The sequence below is a fragment of the Oryza sativa genome, chromosome 4 (genome assembly GCF_034140825.1).
Source record: "Oryza sativa Japonica Group chromosome 4, ASM3414082v1".
NCBI classification, from domain to species: Eukaryota; Viridiplantae; Streptophyta; class Magnoliopsida; order Poales; family Poaceae; genus Oryza; species Oryza sativa.
In genome coordinates this window covers 27,989,926-28,010,128 of record NC_089038.1, presented here as the reverse complement: position 1 = coordinate 28,010,128, position 20,203 = coordinate 27,989,926, and the positions used below count along the sequence as shown (strand labels likewise).

Below are 20,203 nucleotides of genomic sequence, written 5' to 3'. Positions count from 1 at the left end.
TAGTGTCCTATAATCTATAGTAGTACGTACTGCATAACAATTAGCAAGCGGTCACGCGCCATCGTTGTTAACTTGGTAGTACGACTTATATATACACCTTACATTCTGCATCCACACTTAGAAACATTGTCACATTAATCCGACACGTTAGAAGGTTCAGTATAAGTAGGCTATGCTGTAAGCTGTCACAGGCACAAAGATATCCAAATTGGCAACCAGAAAAGAATCACGCAAACTGCGTCACTCTCCATCGAGCAAACCAACCCGCAAAGTTCACAACACGTCGTCGCGCGACGGCGATGGCGATGGCGATGGCGGCGGCGGCGGCGGCGGCGGCGGTGGGGGCTGATCAACAGCGTCGTCGAACATGTTCGGCGGGAGGTCGTCAAAGGCCCCGTGCTTGACGGCGTCATGCGCGCACTCCATGCCAAAGAACGGCATGATCATCGGAACCGACTGCACCATCGGAAGCAGCTCCTGGTAGGCGAGGCCATCCATGGCGCCGGCGTCCACGAACCCGTGGCCGACGTCGACGTATCTCTCCGGCCATCCAGGGAAGTTGATCAGAGGGTACGGAGGCTGGTCGAACAGCAGCGGTGGTGGCGCCGACTGAGCTGCATTGGACGAGCTCGCCTCGCCGTCGGCGGGTGGTAGTAGCTGCAGCGGCAGTGGCCCCTCGAAAGCGAAGAACCCGGAGCATGCCTGATCATATCCCATGAACGGTGCAGCCTCGCGGCATTGCCAGCCGAGGGAGTTGCCCTCCAATGAAGCTTGATCCAGGGAGGCCGAGCTCTGGTGGAACTGCAAGAAATTAAGTACAGTGTCATCAGTGCAAGTTTCCATCAAGAAACTCAAATTCACAGTGGAGCGAGCGCAGTAAATTCGTAACGTTGATGATGATTCATCAGCGGTTCAGTGAAAGGCATGCATTACCGTGGCTGTTTGGGAGTCGAGAGAAGATGACGAGGGCGCTTTGCCCTTGCCGCTGTTGTGCTTGTTGGGCCGTGCAGCAGGGAGAGGCCCGCGGAGGAGCCTGGCGAGCCGCTTCTGCCGAGTGCTCCAGAAATTCTTCACGTCGTTGTCCGTCCTGCCCTGCAAGTAGGTCGCGATCCTCGCCCACTTGTTCCCGAACTGCGCCTGCAACTCGATCACCACCCTCTCTTCCTCGGCAGTAAACTTGCAACCGCTTTTTAAAGGAGGGAAAAAGAACTCGAAAAGGTGGGTTATACATGAACATTTCCATCGACTAGTTTGATCAAAGATAAGCAGATAGGAACATTACAGAGACACAATTCAGTGCAAGTGCGATCAAAGATTGCACAGACCGCAGATATAGAGTTTACTAACACATTATCATGGAGTAGTGGGTTTACAAGCAAAAATTCATCTGGCCAGTTCAATTTAAGCATGTAAGGACGAAACATTTACTTCCTATACTTAATTTGTTTCGAAACCCACACAAATATCCAGAGTAGTGAAGCAGTAACAAAGAAAATTAAACACGAGTCGCATGGCTGGACGCTAGGTTAGAGGAAGCAAACACTTCTAAAGTTTTAACAGAACTAATGTTACTCTCTATCCGTAAAACCAGTGGTGCCATTGCCGGTGAGAAGTGAGAACAACCAGGAACACTGCAATTGCCGTGCCGCTCTAACTTGCAAATGCACGAAGAACTTGACCAGAAAAAAAAATCAAGGAGGCGAGAGAACTGATCGAACCGGGGAAGGGAGAAGATCGAAAAAAGAGAGGGGGGGATTCGCGCTTACCTCTTGAGGTTTGGCCTGAGCTTGTTCACCCAGCGGAGGCGGCAGGACTTGCCGGTGCGCGGCAAGAGGCCTTTGGATCGAATGGAGCTCCAGTCCATGGGGCCGTGGGTGCGGACGTGCTCCAGCAGAACCTCGTCCTCCTCCGCCATCCACGGGCCCTTCCGCAGCGCCTCGCCTCCGCCTCCGGCGCCGCCGCCGCCCGCGCCCCTCCTCCCGCTCCTTCGGCGAACGCCACCAGGTGCTCTCGCCATTGCCCTCACAACCGCCGCCCCACGCGCGCTCGCGAACGCAAAAGCCCAGCCACAGGGGAGGGAGGGAGGGAGGGAGTGGTGGGAGGGAGTGGTGTTCTTATGCGAGAGCGGGGACGACGACGACAATGCTTCGTGCTTCAACTCTCAGTGTGGGGTTCCTGCAACCGGCGTAGTGGCGCGACTGAGAGCCGTCGTGGAGGGATCGGACGGTCGGGTTTGATTCGCGGCGGCACGACTAACCGCCTCGCCACCACCAGCCCCCACGAACGCCGGGTCCGGTTCCACCGAGAATTCTAGCGCGTACGCTCCGGGAGTCCAGGCAGCGCGCGTTTCTGGGCTATACCCTCGCGCGCGGCTCGAACGTGCTTTCTTTTTTTTTTCTTTTTTTTTAGGTGAAACTGCCGCACGCGCGCGGGGAAAAAATTGTGATTAAGTAATTTGTTTCCAAAGAACATGACCTACTAAGATAACCTTCCTTTTTTTTTCACAAAACACAATTTCCTGTTTTTCTAAAAGTTTGAAGATATATTTTATAAATTGGATCTTTTGCCTCCAATTTCAATTGAAAGTTTTTTAAATTGAAGCTGAATGTTTTCAAATTTTGAGACAAAAGTATTCAAATTTGAATAATTTGAATTTTGAGGTGACAGTTTTTAATTTGAGTTGAAAGTTTTCAAACCCGAGTTAAGTTTTCAAATCTCGGCTTGAAATTTTTTAATTTTGAGTTGAAAGTTTCAAATCTTCAATTGAATTTTTTTAATCCGAGCTGAAAGTTTTTAAATCTAAGTTGAAAAGTTTTTAAATCTGAGTTAAAATTTTTCAATCTTTACTTGAAAATTTTCAAATCTAAGTTAAAAGTTTTCAAATATAAATTTATACTTTCAAATCTGTACTTGAAAGTTTTCGAATCTAAGTTTAAAAAAATTCAAACCTTAGTTTAAAACAGAAAAAAAGAAAAAAAAACGTGCATAGAGAACTTTTTTGCCGGAAAAAAGGAAATATGCACGGGAGTTTTTTTTGTCATGTGGAACGAGAAACGCGTAACAGAAGATTGAACCCATAGCTGCCTTGCACCTCGTGCGCGAGACTTGGTGAAATGGCTTATACGCGCCAATTAGTCATCCCCAAGATCCACGGCCCTGTCCGCTGGACGCGGTTTTTTTTTTGCACCTAGCTAGGCCGCGTGCCATCTATCGTTTTCACGCTTTGTGTTGTATTTCTATCGTTTTCGCACCTCCGTAAGTATGGTTGTTATAGACGCTGGACATAATCCCTTCTCGGCTGCTCGATACCCCTCCTCCACCGTCCCGACCACACAATCTGCACCTTGTCCACACAAGCATTCACCGCTGCGCGCCCGGCGGTGATGGCGTCAACGTCGCACGCGGAGTGGACCGCGGCAGGTCATCCCCGTGCAGTCGGCCAAGAGTGTACGGTAGCACCCGCGGATGGAATGGGGATGTCCAATGATATAGCCGCGCCGCCCCGTCCGACAGGCTCTTTGTCCTACACAGATCTCATTCTTAGTTGATGCTCGGGGGTGGGACCTCCTGACGAGGCCGGCATGTGAGTACCCTCGACGCCCCACAACCCCTCGCTGCGGATCTTGACCTCACTCTTATTTAAAATGGCAAGTATTATCAGCCCAAAGGGAGTACTTGTGCACGCATCACAAAGCAATCCTAAGTCTAGTAGCTTGGGTGATGCGGCACTGAGGTGTAGAAAAGACTTTCCCCTATGGACTCAAATAGAGGGCCCACATATAAGTGGCGTTCCACTATCCGCTTGGAAAAAGGGCCCACATATCAGTGACTTCCCTCTGTCCGCTCGCCAATTCGGATCCGTGCCTTCGTGCGGTGGGTCTACCCCACGAATGTTCACCAGGAGGGAATCTCACGAACCGATATAGCATTCCATCATTCTTCAGACCTAATTATACGTCTATAATTATGCCTTTAGTAATTGTTAGCACTGATTTTCAGTTAAAGAAAATCCACGTATACTTTATGCTTTTTATGTTACGAGGTTTGTTTGGATATTGGATTCTATTCATTTCCAAAAATATGCGTAGTTGATAAACAATTTTTTATTTATATAGAAATTTATAAACTAAACGTTTAGTTGCATATATATAAATTCTAATCTATAAAGTTTATATGTAGAAAATTTTTTATATTAAATATTTTCGTGGAAACTTTTTAGATATAGACTTTATGTATATAAATTATTTACATTTAGACTTTTTATATAGAAAGTTTATATATATAAAGTCTATATGTAGAAAGTTTATATACACAAAATCTATGTGTAGAAAGTTTCCACATAAATAATTTATATAAAAAGTTTCCTTTAATAAAACTATAGAAAAGACTAACGAAGAAAAGGAAATTAATAAAAATTGGAAAAGAAAGAAAAAAGCTTCATGCGTACCATGAGAATCACGTTAAAAAAGGGAAAAAAAGTTAGTGAAGAACGGACACGTTTGTTACGTATCCATATCTAATAAAAAAATACATAAGGTTTCCTCATATTTTTTCGTCCATCATCCTGATCCCGTTACTAAAATATATTTTAATCCGCTTAATAGTCCGATCAGACATTTTCCAATCTAGTAAAAAATCGCAGCTGATATAGAATATGTGTTCTTTCATGTAACCTCCAAGCAAAAGTAACAGCTTGCCCACATGGTTAGGAAAGGAAATCTGCCACCAGGGTTCAATTCCCACCGTCCCCTCCTTTTACGCCTATTATTATTTGCACGCTGTATGGTTAAAAAATCAAAAAAGTTTTGCCACGCTGTATGGTTAAAAAATAAACTATTATTATTTGCACGCTCTATGAGCCTCTCCTAGGCCAGATTACCATATCAAAAATTTTTGTACTTATTATTACTCAGAATAAGTCTACTTTACGTCCCACATCTCAAATCCTATTTTCGCGTAATTTTTTTTCTCTCCGCCACTAGCACGGACCATGCACATCCGATGGTTAAAAAATCAAAAAAGTTTTGCCTCTCCTAAGCCAGATTACCCACTCGGAATAAGTCTACTTTGCGTCCCACATCTCAAATCCTATTTCCGCGCAATCTTTTTCTCTCCGCCACTAGCACAGACCATGCACATCCCATGGTTAAAAAATCAAAAAAGTTTTGCCTCTCCTAGGCCAGATTACCCTATCAAAAAACTTTTGTACTTATTATTACTCGGAATAAGTCTACTTTGTGTCCCATGTCTCAAATCCTATTTGCGCGTATTTTTTTCTCTCCGCCACTCGCACGGACCATATATATCCGATGGTTAAAAAAACAAAAAAGTTTTGCACCTCTTTCTTCAACATATATTTATTTTTTCTCTCCGCCACTAGCACAGACCATACACATCCGATGGTTAAAAATCAAAAAAGTTTTACACCTCTTTCTTCAACAGATATTAAGTGCCACTAGCACGGACCATGCACATCCGATGGTTAAAAAATCAAAAGTTTTACACCTCTTTCTTCAACTGATTTTTAGTGATTCTGAAATCTTGTAATGAACCAGTTTTTAATTCGAAAATTAAACATAATTAATGAACCAGTTTTTAATTCAAAAATTAAACATAATTATTATTTTCTTTTCGTCATCTGCAAAAGACGATATATTAGAGTTCGCACCATCTATCGTTCACGCATGAGCCGTGAAACGATCTGTCTCCACGCGAGTCCGTGTTCGATTTTAGAAATTATATCAGACGCTTGCCATGCAAAAGTTGAGAGCGTGTGTTATGACAATATAAATATATCAATATGCAATAGTTGTTTCTTATCAGTCCTGATTATCATTAACAATGCATTAAACAATTTATCTATGTTGGAATATTATAACATATATGTTAACTGTGTATTTATAGCATTTAACTTTCATTATACCCGTAGCGAAGCACGAAGCACGGGCATTTTGCTAGTACAAGAAGAATCACGTAAAAATAAAAAACAGATAATTAGAAAGGAAATAACGGATACCGAATCGCGTAAAAGAAAAGAAAAAGGGATAATAAGAAAGAAAATAACGGATATCTCCGGTTCTCCGTCGCGCGCGCCCTCTAATCCGAGCCATTCGCGGGATCACTAGTGGAGTAGTGGGCGAATTTCCTGTCGTGCACAAGGGAGGGGAGGCGCTCTCTCCTTGAAACCGTCGTTTCGCTCGCTGCCGCTGCCACCGTCAGATCAGTAATGCTCCAAAAGTCCAAAGACAAGGAGTATTCAAATTTTTGACAGGCAAGTTCACAAGAGCAAACAAAGCTTTCGCTGTGAGCATTTGCAACGAAGTATCGAGGCGATTATTGCTTTTTTCTTTTCCAATTCCAGTTCAAACAGACGAACATTTCACATTTGGGCCTTAGACGATGTGAAGCAAAAAACTGAGGATTTCTAGAGCACATACAATGCCTGGGATCTATCGATACAATTGAACACGCACTAGCGTTGTGCTGGTCATGGGTCTCCTCCTCCCTCCACTCGGCGTCGTGGAGGAGCTCCCATCCACCTCCGGATGCTCGCGCCCACGCCCTTCATCTCGTCCACCTGCGTTTACGCGGAGTCACGGAACACATTAGTGCAAAACCAGTAGTCACATGGTGCGATCTGTGAGATTTTTTTTTTTTTTGGAGGATTCGTCTTACCGATCCGACGCCCGCCGCGAGAACTCCGGCGGTGACGGCGGTGGCGCCGGCGCCGACGAAGAGGGTGGCGATGGCGAACGCCTTGAACGGCATCGCGAACGCCGCGCCGCCCCTGCCCCGCCGGAACCACGCCACGCCCGCCGCCACCTGCGCCGCGCTCGCCCCCGCCCACCACGGCCACCTCTCCGCCTCCTCCCCGCCGCCGCCTTCCTCCATCTCCGCCGCCGCTAGGGTATTTGGGGGGGGAGCGCCTCGGAGCCAGAGCGAGTGAAACAACAACCTAAACAACCACGAAACCTCACCGACATGTGGGACCCATGTGGAAGAGGAGGACCAAGCCAGGCCACTGACATGTGGGTGAGCTCGAAGGGACTCACGCCACCGTAGAACAACCAAACCCCGCCGCGAAATCGCAGCTTTCCATGGGAAGGTCACGGAGGAGCTACGCGCGGCTTCTTCTCCTAGGGTTCCTACTGCTACGGTTCAGCTGGTGCTTGGTGAGTGTTGATTCGATTTAGGTTGGTTCCGTGATGTTTGGATTGGGGATGTGATGGATTTAATGGGGGGTTTGGGGGGAGGGGGGGATTTGACTAGGCGGTGGCTGATGACGGCGGAGGCGCGGAGGAAGGGGGAGGGATTTTTCCGGTGGTGGTGAGCACCTGGCCTTTCCGGGAGGCGGTCAGGGCGGCCTGGGAGGTGGTGTCAGCCAGTGGCGGCGCAGGTTGTTCGGCCGTGGATGCCGTCGTCGCCGGCTGCTCCGCCTGCGAGGTGCTCCGCTGTGATGGCACAGGTCAGTTGTATTCAACCTGGGGTGTGGGATTGATTGTAGTAGTTCACTGAGTTTAATTGGGAACAGTGGTGATGCAATGTGCTCAGTGCTGATACACTAATCTGGTTGGTTGGGTCAAAAACTGCGATAACAAACTTCAAGAAGAGTTTCGTTTCCACTTGGAGGAATTTCACCCCTGGCTTCCATTAGATAAGTGATGTTTGACGAGAGTAATAAAAAAAAACAATTCTGATGAACAACTATTTTCAGGCAGCAGGCAGAATATGTGTAGTTTTGATTGAAACACGATATAACATATTTGCATCGCGCTTACCGAACTACAAAAGCACCTTTTACAATCTTTTTCCTGTCTTTCATCATGAACTCGTGAAGATGACATTATCAGCAGTTCCTATTATGTTGCACATAATTATTTGCACTGAAATATAATACACAGAAAATACATTGTATTTCTTGTTTCACTTTTGAATAAGAATATCGAATTGGGGTTTGCCTCCTCTGTTTCTAATAATAATTTCTAGTTTGTCTTACTGTGCAGTGCTTTAAACCCAATAATATAGATCTTGCAAAACCTATTTTGGTTGAATCCCTTGGACCTTATTCAGTTCAAAAACTTGACTACTTTCAGTTAGCTTCATGAAGCAACTATAGTACTGGTTTTAAATGGTTTACATTTCATGCAGTTGGCCCAGGTGGAAGCCCAGATGAGAATGGTGAAACTACATTAGATGCTCTCATCATGGATGGGGTAACAGCTTTTTTACATACTCATGCCACAGCCCACTGAGCATTCTGCAGTTTCTGTTGCAGCATTCTTGGTGTATAATGTGTTGCATTTGTTTTGCTTAAGAAAATTGGCAGACCACAATGGAAATCGGAGCTGTCGCTGCCATGAGATATGTAAAGGATGGAATCAGAGCGGCAAAGTTGGTTATGGACCATACTGAACATACTCTTCTTGTTGGAGAGAAGGCAACATCCTTTGCGATTTCAATGGGACTTGTGGGGCCAGCTGATCTGAGCTCACCGGAGTCTATCGGAAAATGGACAATTTGGAGACAGAACCATTGTCAACCTAACTTCTGGAAAAATGTTGTTCCTGCTGGTAGCTGTGGCCCGTACAATGCTATTGATGTACCATCAGGGGAGTCTAAGGCCTCTGCCAAACGTGTGCTAGAGCGGACTCAGGGGGACATTTGTCAAGGATTATTTGAACCTAATAATTTACTGGAGCCAATGAACTCCCGTCTAAAAATCGTTAATCGCCACAACCATGATACAATCTCTATGGCTGTGATTGACAAGGTATATAGGCATATAGCCCATCCAAAATAAATTGACTTTCTTTTCATCGGAAACTAACAACAGTGACTTTGTCAAGATGGGTCGCATAGCGGCTGGCACATCGACCAATGGTGCTACATTCAAAATTCCAGGAAGGTGAGCATTTTTGCGCTTTTGGTGTTTTCATGTTACCATCTATCATGGAGCCTTTTATTTTTATTTAAGGTTATATTTTTCTCACGTTTGAGTGGTTTCATGTCACTTTAATTTGTGTACTCTGGCATAATCTATTTTCATCATCTAATTCAATTTTCCATGGTTAATGACAAGACTCACAATTCCGACCGTGAAATATATTTTTCTTAGTATTTTTATGCTGTATTTGTATATGTAAAGTCACTGGTGAATGTTGTTGTTAATCTTCTGCATGTCTGCATAAAAAACTAATAAAATGCTAATGTATGGTCAGAAATTTCATTGCCTTGTTAATGATGGGGTTTATATATGTGATTAACAGGTCTACTTTTTTTTTCGTGACATCTTGACTCTCAAAATGGATTTGATAGCTAGACATGGTTTTTAATCATTATGGAATTGCTGTTTCATCTCTTGGTAGGTATCACTGAGCATTGTCTGATCATTTGGTTCCAGGGTAGGTGATGGACCAATACCAGGATCTTCTGCATATGCTGATGATGAAGTTGGTGCATGTGGAGCAACTGGTGATGGTGATATTATGATGCGCTTCCTTCCGTGGTAATGGAAAAATAAATTAGTATTTTTGACTTTTTTCTTAGAAGGATAAAAGTCCATTTTACTCCTCCAGTATTTCCCGGGAGCACTTAACTCCCCAAGGGTATTTCTCTTTTTTGTTTCTCCCTGTAAAAGTTGTATTTCGCACTGGAATTTAGTACTGTAGGATGATGGGAGATGCATCACAACTTACATCTCAATATTTTTTTTTTAGATTTTTTTATCATTGCTTACCTAGGTTGGAATGATCCAATGAAATAGTTTGAGGGAGTAAAATAGACTTTTTTTCCTTACAAGTTTATAAGCACCTCTATAAGTTTCTTCCTAGCAAGTTTTTTTTCTTTTTAAATGTAAGAGAGATACCCAACCATCTTTTGTTCTCTATATTATTATATTGATATTTGCATCCTAGGGGATGATGATATCATTGACATTCAACTATAACAATATTCCCCATCCATTCTAAAGATTAGCCCTTGCATCATGTAGTCTGGCGTTAGTATTTTTATTGATAGGCTGAGTTTACTGATGGCCTCATGCTCCATGTAATCTTCTTATATTTGCTATAGTTATCAGGTAGTAGAGAGCATGCGACGAGGGATGGAGCCTCGGGATGCTGCCATGGATGCTATATTAAGAATTGCCCGCAAGTACCCGGACTTTGTTGGTGCTGTATTTGCAATTAACAAGAAAGGAGTGCATGCTGGGGCATGCCACGGATGGACATTCCAGTATTCTGTCAGGAATTCTAGCATGCAGGATGTGGAGGTCATCACTGTATCACCTTAACATGGGCAGATCGTAACAGCATATGGTGCGTCACCAATATGGCATTTTTCGAACTGGGGATACCCCATTTCCATTCACCAGCAGGTCATGTTTCTCATGATCTAGAATTTTCATCATTCAGTCCCCTGTCAATGCAGCAATGTTATTTGGGGATTGTACTGGCTTATTATTGGATTGCACTCCTCCTGGAAGTTCAGACGGCCTTGTAAGCAGATTGGATGCACTCAATTCATTCTTAATAACCTCGTCTGAGTGTTGTCTAAAAGATAGTAATAGAACTACATGTGATCAACTTTTTTTGCAATTATCTGTTCAGTAATACCTAGCTAGGTTCACTCCTCTAAAAAAGCTAGGTTCACTCGAGCATCTTCAAAGTTGGGAAGCCCATCTATCCGTTTTGCAGGCATGTGGCTTTCAAGATTCTCAATAGCTTGCCACCTCCTTTTTTGCTTTTGCTTTGGTCTGTTTCTCTCGTTTTTTAGAACTCATGACTTTTATTTAGTTCAAACAGTTAGAAACAAAGTACATTAGTTATGATTGCCTCTTCCAGAGAGAGAGAGGTTTTGCAAAGCAAATATGTTAGGGCATCTCGGTGGTAACAAACATGAGTGTTGTTATGACAAGTATATTTTTATTTTTTTAGCCCTCAGATCATATCTTGTTGCACTAGCTTATCAGCTACTATTTCATTTGCCTTCATCGGAATCCACCTGACCTGTAAATGTTAACCATGTAAAAGATGAAGAAATTTGGACAGCATGTATTCTCTTTTCATCATATAAGTTGTCTTCGTACTCAGAATATCAAATATTAGTGACTGAAGAAGGGAGAGAATTGTGAAATCACACGCTTACAATATTCTATGGCTAGTTGGATAGATTACGTAATCTGTGTATCTTATTAGCAATAATCATCATATATTTCTTGCATTTTTAAAGCCTATTATAAGGGGATAATTGCAAAGCTTCCGTATTGTCGCCGATTAAGAAAGCCAGTTGGGTATCTTGGTGAAGGTCGTGCTCTCATGTCCTCGTTGGGATGTTTTGCCCTTGTTTTCCGCTTGAGAAAAACTAGCGGCCTGCTGGTGGAATGACACTTATCCAGTTATCAGCTATATCGACCGCTGTCCAGTACTGACCTACTAAATTTTCTCCTTTTCCTTTTGGAAAATTGACTTAAATCTATTTAGCGGTACCTGCCTGTACAATGGCCCCTGAATTCTCGAAGGGGTACTTGTGCGCTGCAGTGCTGGAGATTCGAAAGCAAGCCAAAACTGTCAATTTTCTTCCTAATACAAAAATTATGATCACCTATTTATTATGGTTAGAAGAAGCTTAAGGAAAAAGAAGTCGTTATCTTTATCTAGAAATTGCTCCCACCGTGCTGAATACAAGAGATACTAGATTTACACTCTCTTTGTCAAAAAATATAAGAGATTCTAGATTTATCCTAAGTCAACTATTGTAAGTTTGAAAACAATAACAACATATTTCAAAGTGAATCTAATCTAATGAGGCTCATTTAATACTTAAAACAATCATATGATCTCTTATATTTTGGGATATTTTTGGATGGAAGGAGTACCATATTCAATTGTAGAATGTCCAGATCAAGATGTTCATGATTGATCAACACAATTGTATAATTGTATACAAGCTGCAATTGTATTTATAGGAATATACGTAATGCTGTTCACTAAAATCAACTTTTGTTCTTTTTTATATTTTAAAAAAAACCTACTCCTGATAAGGATTGTCCAAATTGTCGACAAGGAGAGCTCCCATCCAAGTTAACGTTGGACAGGAATTGCCATGGAAAATTAGTAAATGCAAAAAAAAAATCATAAACTCAACTAGTATCCAATAATAACGAGAAAAATACGCAAGCAACTCTACAACTCGTTTTTCTTCAGGAAAAACTGGGATGTAAATAATAACGAGTAAATTAATACCGAGTATCCAATAAACTCAACTAGTATCCAATAATAACGAGTAAATTAATAACTGGGATGTTTTTCTACAGGAAAAGTTGATATATACGCAAGCAACTCTACAACTCGTTGCAACGCAAGCAGCAACACTTGAACTAATTACAAGAAAGGGCGCCGTGTGGAGGAGGGGCAGAGGACGGAGGAGCTTGAGATGGAACCTTAATCCGTCGGAAGAAAAGGGGATTCGTGAAGCAGATAGGCACCACCATGCTGGTACTCGAGCTGGGGATCTGGATCATCCCAATGACGCTCGTCTTGGTGCTGTGCCGGCGGCTGAAAGTTTTACATTTTGGTCCTTTTTGAAAACTTATTTTACAAATAGGCCCCTGGAAAAACTTAAACCGGGAATGGTCCTTTTTGGGGCGCCAGAGTGGCTGGTGCCGTACCCCAACATGGCGGCGCCAGCCACACTGGCGCCGTGCCCGTGCCACCGTGGCACTAGGGCTGTTGTGGAGGTGCTGACTGGGCAGAATGGGGGCGCCAGCCACACTGGCGCCGCCCCTCCTACCACGGCGCCAGCATGGCTGGCGCACCCCTCCTCTGTGGGCCGACCCCTTAAACCCCGTGGGCCCCACCACCTATCTCCTCCCCACTCCCATTTTCGCCCAAGCACCAGCCCGAGCTGAGCAGCAGCAGCTCTCCCCCTCTCTCTCCTCCTCACCTCCCCACCTCAAATCCACTCCATTTGAACTCGTTTTTCGCGGGATTTTTTGTGGAAATCGAAGAGAAAGGTAGACTCCTTCATTCACCCCTCTTTTTTTTTCGTTTTTATTGGTTGAATTTGTAGATCGGTGGGTAACCCTAGAACCCCTTTTTTACCCAAATTTGTGATTTTTAGCATTTGTTCTTAGGATTGGCTTGTTGTAGTGCTACATGTTTGCAATGTACTCATTGGTGTCACTATTTTTTTAACCATATATGTGGTAATGTTAATTTTTGGATGGTTTGGTTGGATGGATGGATGAAAAATTATGGTTGAGGCATGAAAGTAATTTTAATTTGATGGACTTGATGCTATAGTCTATAGGTTAAACTTTTAACCATTAATTATATGAAGGTGAGAAAATTTTGGTTGCATTATATAAATTGATTATAGTTAACTAGAACTAGGTTGGGTTGTATAACGGAGTATTTGTAATATTTCGATGTGTAATGCACTAGTAAACTTGTTGATAGTTGTAGGTGGATTAAATATTTTTTTGGAGTAGTAGCTTTGGGACAATTTAAGTTATGCATTGGTTATAATATGTCGGTTTGGACTACGTTTAGGAATGAAGATTTAATTTTTGTTGCAAAGTTACATTTGATTTTTTGGTGTAGATGGATAGACTTATTCGTGTTTACTACGGTGGTAGAGTGGTGGAACCTTATGTTGGTGCACATGTTGAGTTTGAGGATATGTCATTGAAGACCATTTTGTTTCCCACCCACCCAACTCTAGATGAACTAAGGTCACGAGTGAAAGAAGTTCTTGGATGGACCGAGGATAATGTGGAGATTCGTTTTTATGGGAGATACGATGTTGGTCAAGGGCATAAGTATATATTAAATGTGATAGGTCAGTTGGAATGGGAAGTTTACTTTGATTTGGTAAAAGAGTCTCAGTTTAGATCTCTAGAGGTGTTTGCATCAAAGTTAGTTCGTACCGTACTTGGACTATACACCAAAATCATCTTTTCTCAGAGTACCTTCGTTGGCTGCATAGGACATATAGACTGTTCCTCCGCCCTACTTGGACGGAAGCCGACATAGAGGATGACTGCGACTCCGATGAGGGGCGGAATCCCTATGATGTCCGGACTAGAGTTGGATATCAAATGGAGCATGCCCCACTTAGAGACAGAGTCGTAAGTTTTCTTGCATTTGTCAAAGTTATTTCCATTTGCACCCTAGACCCTAACATATATCTTCTCACGTTTTCAGTCGAGAGAGCTCCTTAGGAGTGTGAATGAAATGGGGCATGCCCTCCAAGCTCCGAGGGGTGGTGAGGACACGGAGAACACACTCTGCAATGTTTTAGAGGTAAAATTTATTTAGCACTTTGCATTACTTGAGTTATGCCTAACAAACTTCTTTTTTTTTTTGAAATGCAGAAAGTTCGTCAAAGGTGCCGGAAACTTGCAGCAAGATTAGGTTGCAGGTCGGTTGGATTGGACGACGTGTACCAACCGCGGAGACTACCACCACCACTACCTCAATCCGCGCGTCCAAGTACCGCTCGACACTCCATCAGGATAGAAGAGCGTGAAAAAGTTGGTGGCTCGTCGTCGTCACGCATTCCGCAAGGGAGGGGAAAGGGGAAGGCGCCGGCTCCACCTAGCGATGACGATGACGACGACGACGAGGAGGATGAGGACTACGTCGCACCAGACGCTGAGGAGATAGACATGTCGTAGCTTCCCGACGCGCCTCAGGGGACGCAACCCACGCAATACAACTTGCGATCCACTCGGGCAGCGAAAAAGAGGTAAAATGAGCTTATCATTCTCAAATGTTATTTGATTTCCCTCATTTTGTTTTTAAAATGTTTTAAACATTGGATTTTCAAATGTAGGTACACTCCGGGCTCGCAAGCTATTCGACGCCAACGGAAGAAGTGATTTGTATGAAGTTAATCTATTTGTTGGTAGTATGACATATGTGGTGCACTATGTGATATAAAATGTGATGGACTATGTGAGGACTATGTGATGGACTTTTGACATTGTTTCATGTGTGGAATATAGGATGGACTTTTGGCATTGTTTGATGTGTGGAATATGTGATGGACTTTTGGCATTGTTTGATGTGTGGAATATGTGATGGACTATGTGAGGACTATGTGATGGACTTTTGGCATTGTGATTTGTGCAATTGGAACTTGTTTTAGTCCGTACGAATCTGTGAATTGTGATTTGAATTGCGAACTGTGAATTGGTACATTTGTGCAATATGGATCTTCAATTTGCAGGGAGGCAGAGGGCGGCGCCAACCACCCTGGCGCCGCGGTTGGGGAGGACGGCGCCAGCCAGTGCCGCGAGGCAGAAGGGTTTCGGGTTGGGGGGAGAGCGGCGCCAGCTACCCTGGCGCCGTGGTCCATGAGGACGGCGCCCGCCGAGGCCCGGAGGCAGAAGGGCTTCGATGGGGGGAGGAGGGGGCGCCAGCCACCCTGGCGCCGCGGTCTGGGGGGGGCACCAGCCGTTGCCCGGAGGCAGAAGCGAAAATTTTGAAGGGGGGAGAAAGTTGGTGGGGCCCGCAGAGGAGGGGCGCGCCAGCCATTCTGGCGCCGGGGTATGAGGGGCGGCGCCACTCTGGCTGGCGCCCCCTTCGGCCTAGTCAGCACCTCCACGACAGCCCTACTGCCACGGTGGCACGGGCACGGCGCCAGTGTGGCTGGCGCCGCCATGTTGGGGTACGGCGCCAGCCACTCTGGCGTCCTAAAAAGGACCATTTCCGGTTTAAGTTTTTTTAGGGGTCTATTTGTAAAATAAGTTTTTAAAAAGGATCAAAATGTAAAAAATTTTAGTGCCGGCGGCTGGTCACACTGGTCGCCAGGCTGCAGCAGTTGGAGGAGTGCCTCGCGCGGCCGGGGCCGCTGCTGTCGCCGGAGACATGGAGCCGCGTCTCGACGGTGCACACCATGAGCATCATGGTGTGATGAAGGGGGCGGGGCGCCCGCGGCCCGCGGTGCGCGCCGGCCTTCTGCTGCACGCAGTTCTGCTTCTGTACTGTGGGAGGCTCACTAAGGTGAAAATTCTGTAGTTTCTTACTTCTCGCGAGAGCTCCTTTGGGATGGGGAAAATCTGGCTCACATCTGCGACCTTGTTCGTGCCTGTTTTCCTTGTTGCTGCATGCGGTTCTTTGCTTCCTTAGACCTCAGAGCTCAGACGTAAGCAACTTATTCATGCTTTGTAAATTGACCCACTTGGTGCATTTGTTTCCAAGGACAAAATCTTCGTACAGACGCTCTTATGTATTCACACAGTCAAAGTGTTTGCGGTACATGCACTTGCCGTAGAGATCTACTCCCTCCGTCCTATAGAAAATCAATAGTACTATAAATATCTGGTTGTAGGTTGAGTTTTTTTTACGGAGTGAGTAGTGACATTAGGTTGATCAGCACCTCTAGCCTGGCAGCGCGCTAAGCCATGTCGTGACCAATCGTATCTGAATACCCGCGCCATATACTGTACCATGACGCAATCTCCCTGTTCCGGTCTGGAGGCCGGCGCAAGTACAGTACAGATCTATTGGGTGGGTCAGGGTGGCTCGTGCTTGGTTTTTCCACTTTTGGGATGTACTATCTGACTATATCTGGCCCACGGCACCCCGGCAGAGGCCCATGGGTTTTCGCTGAACATGACAAAGGCTAGCGCCGCAACCATCTGCGCGGGCCGTGCGGCTCCGGTTGTTCTTTCGATATGGGCTATTGCGTTCTCCTTCGGGAATAAGATCACTTTGACTCCCTCAACTGACCCCGAATCTAAATCGTATCCCTCAACCGCAATACTAGAAATCTTAACCCCCGAACTTACAAAACCGGTGCAATTTGACTCCCTCGGTGGTTTTGGAGGGTGGTTTCGCTGACGTGGCGCACACGTGGCAGTGTTGACCTAGTCTTTGTACAACGTGGCATTGACGTGGCGCTGATGTGGAATTAAAATAAAAAAATATATGCGGGCCCATTTGTTATTCACAAAAAAAAATTTGTGGGACCCATTGGTCCCACATGTCATCCTCCCTTATCCCTTCTTCCTCCTCCCTCTCCTCTCTTCTCTATCTGTCCCTCTTTCTCTTCATGCGAGAGCGGTGTCCGGAACGGCGGCGGCGACGGCGGGCGATGGACGAAGCAGCGACGGCGGACAGAGCGGCGACGGCGTATAGTGGGGGTCAAACCACCCCACAAGCTTTGGCGAGATTCGAAACACGGCGGAGGAGTTTGCCGTCGCCGAGATGCCGCAGCCGCCGCCGTCGGTGTGCACAAGGAGCGTCACCTCCGTCGCGCTCCCGACGCATGGAGATGGCGGTGGCTGCTGCCGCGTGCCGCTCTCCCCATTCGACGCATACTGGGTCGCGCTGCTGTTCGTCCGCCACCACCACCGTTCGGAGACGTCGTCCACGCACTCAGGGACTCCCTCAAGGCGTTGCTCCCAGCGTTCTACCGCTTCGCCAGTGCGCTGGTCTACTCGCCGGAGGAGGAAGAGGAGGAGGGGTCGCTGTCCATCGTCGTGGAGGCCGGAGGCGGCGTGGCATTCGTGGAGGCCGAGGCGTTCGTGGCATCGGTGGTGCGCTCGCCGCGGGGGATGATGGTGGCGGGGCTAGGGCCGCGCTTTGCCATGCAGCAGCAGCCGACGGTCTTCGCGTTGCCTCCGCCACCGCCGCCGCAGTAGCAAGGATTTGGCTTCGGCGGGTCCGGGACTGGAGCGGTGCTAGCGCCACGGGAGATGGGGAACGCTGCCGCCCCAGCGGCCATCGAGCCCCCTGCTCCTGCCGCCAACTTCCCAAGTCTCTGCGAGGCTGCCACGGGCGCGGCCGGCAGCAAGTCCAAGAGGAAAAAGGGGCGGTCTCGCGGCGGACGTGGTCGGGGAGGGGGCCCGTGTCGAAGGAGGAGGAGGAGCTCCAGTCGCTGCTTCGCATCATGGCCAGGTCGACGCCGGAGCGCTCGAGGCCAGTCCACCGCCACGCGTTGGGGCGCGCGAGCTATTGCTCCCTTTCCACCGCGGCCACCGCCCACCTTGCCGTCGATGCCGCGGCCGCCGCCCACCTCACTGCCCACGACACAGAGTGGGGACAAGGAGCGGCGGCTGGGAGCGTGCTCCCATCTCCCCCGACGCATTTTGTCGCACGTCGCCCGAGGTCCACCGCCCATTTCAAGGAGTAGCTGCTCCCGCGCTTGTCGCCCGAGGTCCACCGCCCATCGCAGCCACCACTCCGGCACCCGCTCGCCGATGCCGCCACCGAGCCCCTGCCGCCGGCTCATGTCAAGGGGAGAGAGAGAGAAATAAGGGAGAGAGGAGGAAGAAGGGTAGTGAGAGAGAAGATGACATGTGGGACCCACATGTTAGTGGGTCCCACATTTTTTTTTGTGAATGATAAATGGGTCCCGCATATATTTTTTTATTTTAATGCCACATAAGCACCACGTCAGTGCCACGTGGAATAAAGACCAGGTCAACACTGCCACGTGTGCACCACGTCAGCGAAACCGCCATCCAAAACCACCAAGGGAGTCAAATTGCATCGGTTTTGCAAGTTCGGGAGGTCAAGAGTTCTGGTATTGCAGTTGAGTGATACGATTTAGATTCGGTGGTCAATTGAGAGAGTCAAAGTGATCTTATTCCTCTCCTTCGAGGGAGGACAAATATGTTCCACGATAAGGCCGTAACTCGGGCCTAGTATATGCAGCCCACGACACGCACGAACAGCATGCCGGGAGCGCACGCGGCACGCCAACGCCATTGATCCGCCGGCCGGCACCCGACGCCGCGCCGCATACCCACCACCACTGCCGCGACACGCTCACGTCAACAAGCCTTTTCCACTGCCGCGGCGCATTTATCCGGCGAGTGACCATGAGCCCATGATGACTCCTCCCCCCCGGCCTCAGGCCCTGGCGCTGCTGCATGGCAGGCAGGCTTGCAACAGCATCATGCGATTCATGCCAGTGAAACTTCCGCCCGCCGCGCCTTTACACATCAGAGTCAGGAGGGTGACTCAGCTGCAGCCTGCAGATAGCTCTGTACAGTACAGGGCAATCCGTGAGAGCCCGGCCCGGGAACGCGCGGTCAACATACGGGCACCCACCACCGCGCGCGGCGCGGGGCGGCGCCTCCTGTCCGAGACATTCGGCGGGGGCTCGCGCGCGCGGGCAATGATCATTCACACCGTGCCATGATAAGCAGTGGCACATGGATGATGGCAGTCAGGAGCAATGGCTGATATGGTCACACATGTCCGGACGATATGGCTCTCTTCCTCCACACCTCCCGTTCAGGATTTTATCAACTGATCGACCTCGGTTCCTTTCACTTATGGCGAGACAGGTGCTATCTAGCAGCTTATTGCCTGCGAGGCCAGGCCATCATCCGGTTCCTTGCAAATCAAGCCACTCTACCCAGCTTTCGGATGCCATGGTTTTTAGCCAACAGGGTACGAGTATGAATGCTTCAAGTGATCATAAAATCTATAGCTTCCCTTCACAATCTACTCAGTTCAGACTTCAGTGTATCCTTGAGTGCGAAATTTATGGCGCTAGGGGAAGCCATGATCGAGCCTGTAGCATTATTCACCCTGCGTGTGTAGTCACTAATCAGGCACACATGACTGGTTATCCACCAGCTGGTCGCATGTGAATGGCTACTAGCTCGCGATATGATTCTGACGGTGAAGGGGGGCATCATCTCGGCAGGCGTTCCATCACGGCTAGCAGCTTCCTGCTTGCCAATAAGGGCGCGAGCACGTATAGTAGTTTCAGCTTTCTTTGTATTTTCGAAAGAAAGTTTCAGTATATATATATATATATATATATATATATATATATATATATATATATATATATATATATATATATATATATATATATATATATATATATATATATATATATATATATATATATATATATATATATATATATATATATAGTTTGTGCTTGTGTTGCAGAGCATCATATGGCAATCCTTGCACTACAGTTCCGTTCGTGCCGGGCGCGACGCCTACTTCGCTTCTACGTCACTGAATCGAAGGAGTGGGCTGCAGTTACTCTCCGCGCGCAGACACCGCATTTACCTTTGTCTCGTCACGCGGTGAAAGTGCCTGTCTGGGAAGTAACTTTCCCGTCTCAGGCCTGGCGAATGAATTCCCTGCGCAGTGCAGGTTTGCCGTCCGGGCCCTAGCAGTCAACCATGCTCGCATCACCATCAGGATCAGATTGCATGTACATG

General features: G+C 46.7%; 3 protein-coding genes and 1 long non-coding RNA gene across 11 annotated transcripts; 2 read left to right on the top strand and 2 right to left on the bottom strand.

The window, feature by feature from the left end:
• Positions 1–64: 64 nt before the first annotated feature.
• Positions 65–2,114, bottom strand: LOC4336583 (probable transcription factor MYB58). Its single transcript, XM_015779395.3, has 3 exons — positions 1,767–2,114; positions 934–1,186; positions 65–801 (listed from the first exon to the last, which is right to left on the bottom strand). Exons 1-3 carry the CDS (start codon positions 2,015–2,017, stop codon positions 274–276), a joined length of 1,032 nt encoding a protein of 343 aa, XP_015634881.2. The 5' UTR covers positions 2,018–2,114; the 3' UTR covers positions 65–273.
• Positions 2,115–6,310: 4,196 nt separating this feature from the next.
• LOC4336582 (uncharacterized) lies at positions 6,311–6,967 on the bottom strand. The gene is made up of 2 exons (XM_015780277.3): positions 6,676–6,967; positions 6,311–6,577 (listed from the first exon to the last, which is right to left on the bottom strand). The coding sequence occupies exons 1-2, from the start codon at positions 6,889–6,891 to the stop codon at positions 6,488–6,490; spliced, it is 306 nt and encodes a 101-aa protein (XP_015635763.1). The 5' UTR covers positions 6,892–6,967; the 3' UTR covers positions 6,311–6,487.
• Positions 6,968–7,040: 73 nt separating this feature from the next.
• Positions 7,041–10,595, top strand: LOC4336581 (probable isoaspartyl peptidase/L-asparaginase 3). Of its 8 annotated transcripts, none has more exons than XM_015780271.3 (7): positions 7,041–7,172; positions 7,270–7,465; positions 8,149–8,213; positions 8,327–8,770; positions 8,847–8,905; positions 9,401–9,505; positions 10,079–10,595. In XM_015780271.3, exons 1-7 carry the CDS (start codon positions 7,098–7,100, stop codon positions 10,080–10,082), a joined length of 948 nt encoding a protein of 315 aa, XP_015635757.1. In that variant the 5' UTR covers positions 7,041–7,097; the 3' UTR covers positions 10,083–10,595. The 8 variants fall into 8 exon arrangements, with proteins under 8 accessions (XP_015635757.1, XP_015635754.1, XP_025881028.1 ...); XM_015780268.2 differs by having other exon boundaries at positions 10,072–10,595; XM_026025243.2 differs by having other exon boundaries at positions 7,056–7,172; positions 8,316–8,770; positions 10,072–10,595.
• Positions 10,596–14,201: 3,606 nt separating this feature from the next.
• LOC136355927 (uncharacterized) lies at positions 14,202–15,113 on the top strand. The gene is made up of 3 exons (XR_010740518.1): positions 14,202–14,303; positions 14,375–14,748; positions 14,836–15,113. It is a non-coding gene; the product is annotated as an uncharacterized lncRNA (long non-coding RNA).
• The last annotated feature ends 5,090 nt before the right edge of the window (positions 15,114–20,203 follow it).

Bases quoted from the DNA above. Each gene is read 5' to 3' on its own strand.
- LOC4336582 (XM_015780277.3), bottom strand. From the start codon at position 6,891: ATGGAGGAAGGCGGCGGCGGGGAGGAGGCGGAGAGGTGGCCGTGGTGG. The intron at 6,578-6,675 runs GTAAGACGAATC...GCGTAAACGCAG, and splicing joins TCGCGGCGGGCGTCGGATCG to GTGGACGAGATGAAGGGCGT.
- LOC4336581 (XM_015780268.2), top strand. From the start codon at position 7,098: ATGGGAAGGTCACGGAGGAGCTACGCGCGGCTTCTTCTCCTAGGGTTC. The intron at 8,214-8,326 runs GTAACAGCTTTT...GAAAATTGGCAG, and splicing joins ATGCTCTCATCATGGATGGG to ACCACAATGGAAATCGGAGC. The intron at 8,906-9,400 runs GTGAGCATTTTT...ATTTGGTTCCAG, and splicing joins ACATTCAAAATTCCAGGAAG to GGTAGGTGATGGACCAATAC.
- LOC4336583 (XM_015779395.3), bottom strand. From the start codon at position 2,017: ATGGCGAGAGCACCTGGTGGCGTTCGCCGAAGGAGCGGGAGGAGGGGC. The intron at 1,187-1,766 runs GTAAGCGCGAAT...TCCTTTAAAAAG, and splicing joins CTCAGGCCAAACCTCAAGAG to CGGTTGCAAGTTTACTGCCG. The intron at 802-933 runs GTAATGCATGCC...AATTTCTTGCAG, and splicing joins TCGACTCCCAAACAGCCACG to TTCCACCAGAGCTCGGCCTC.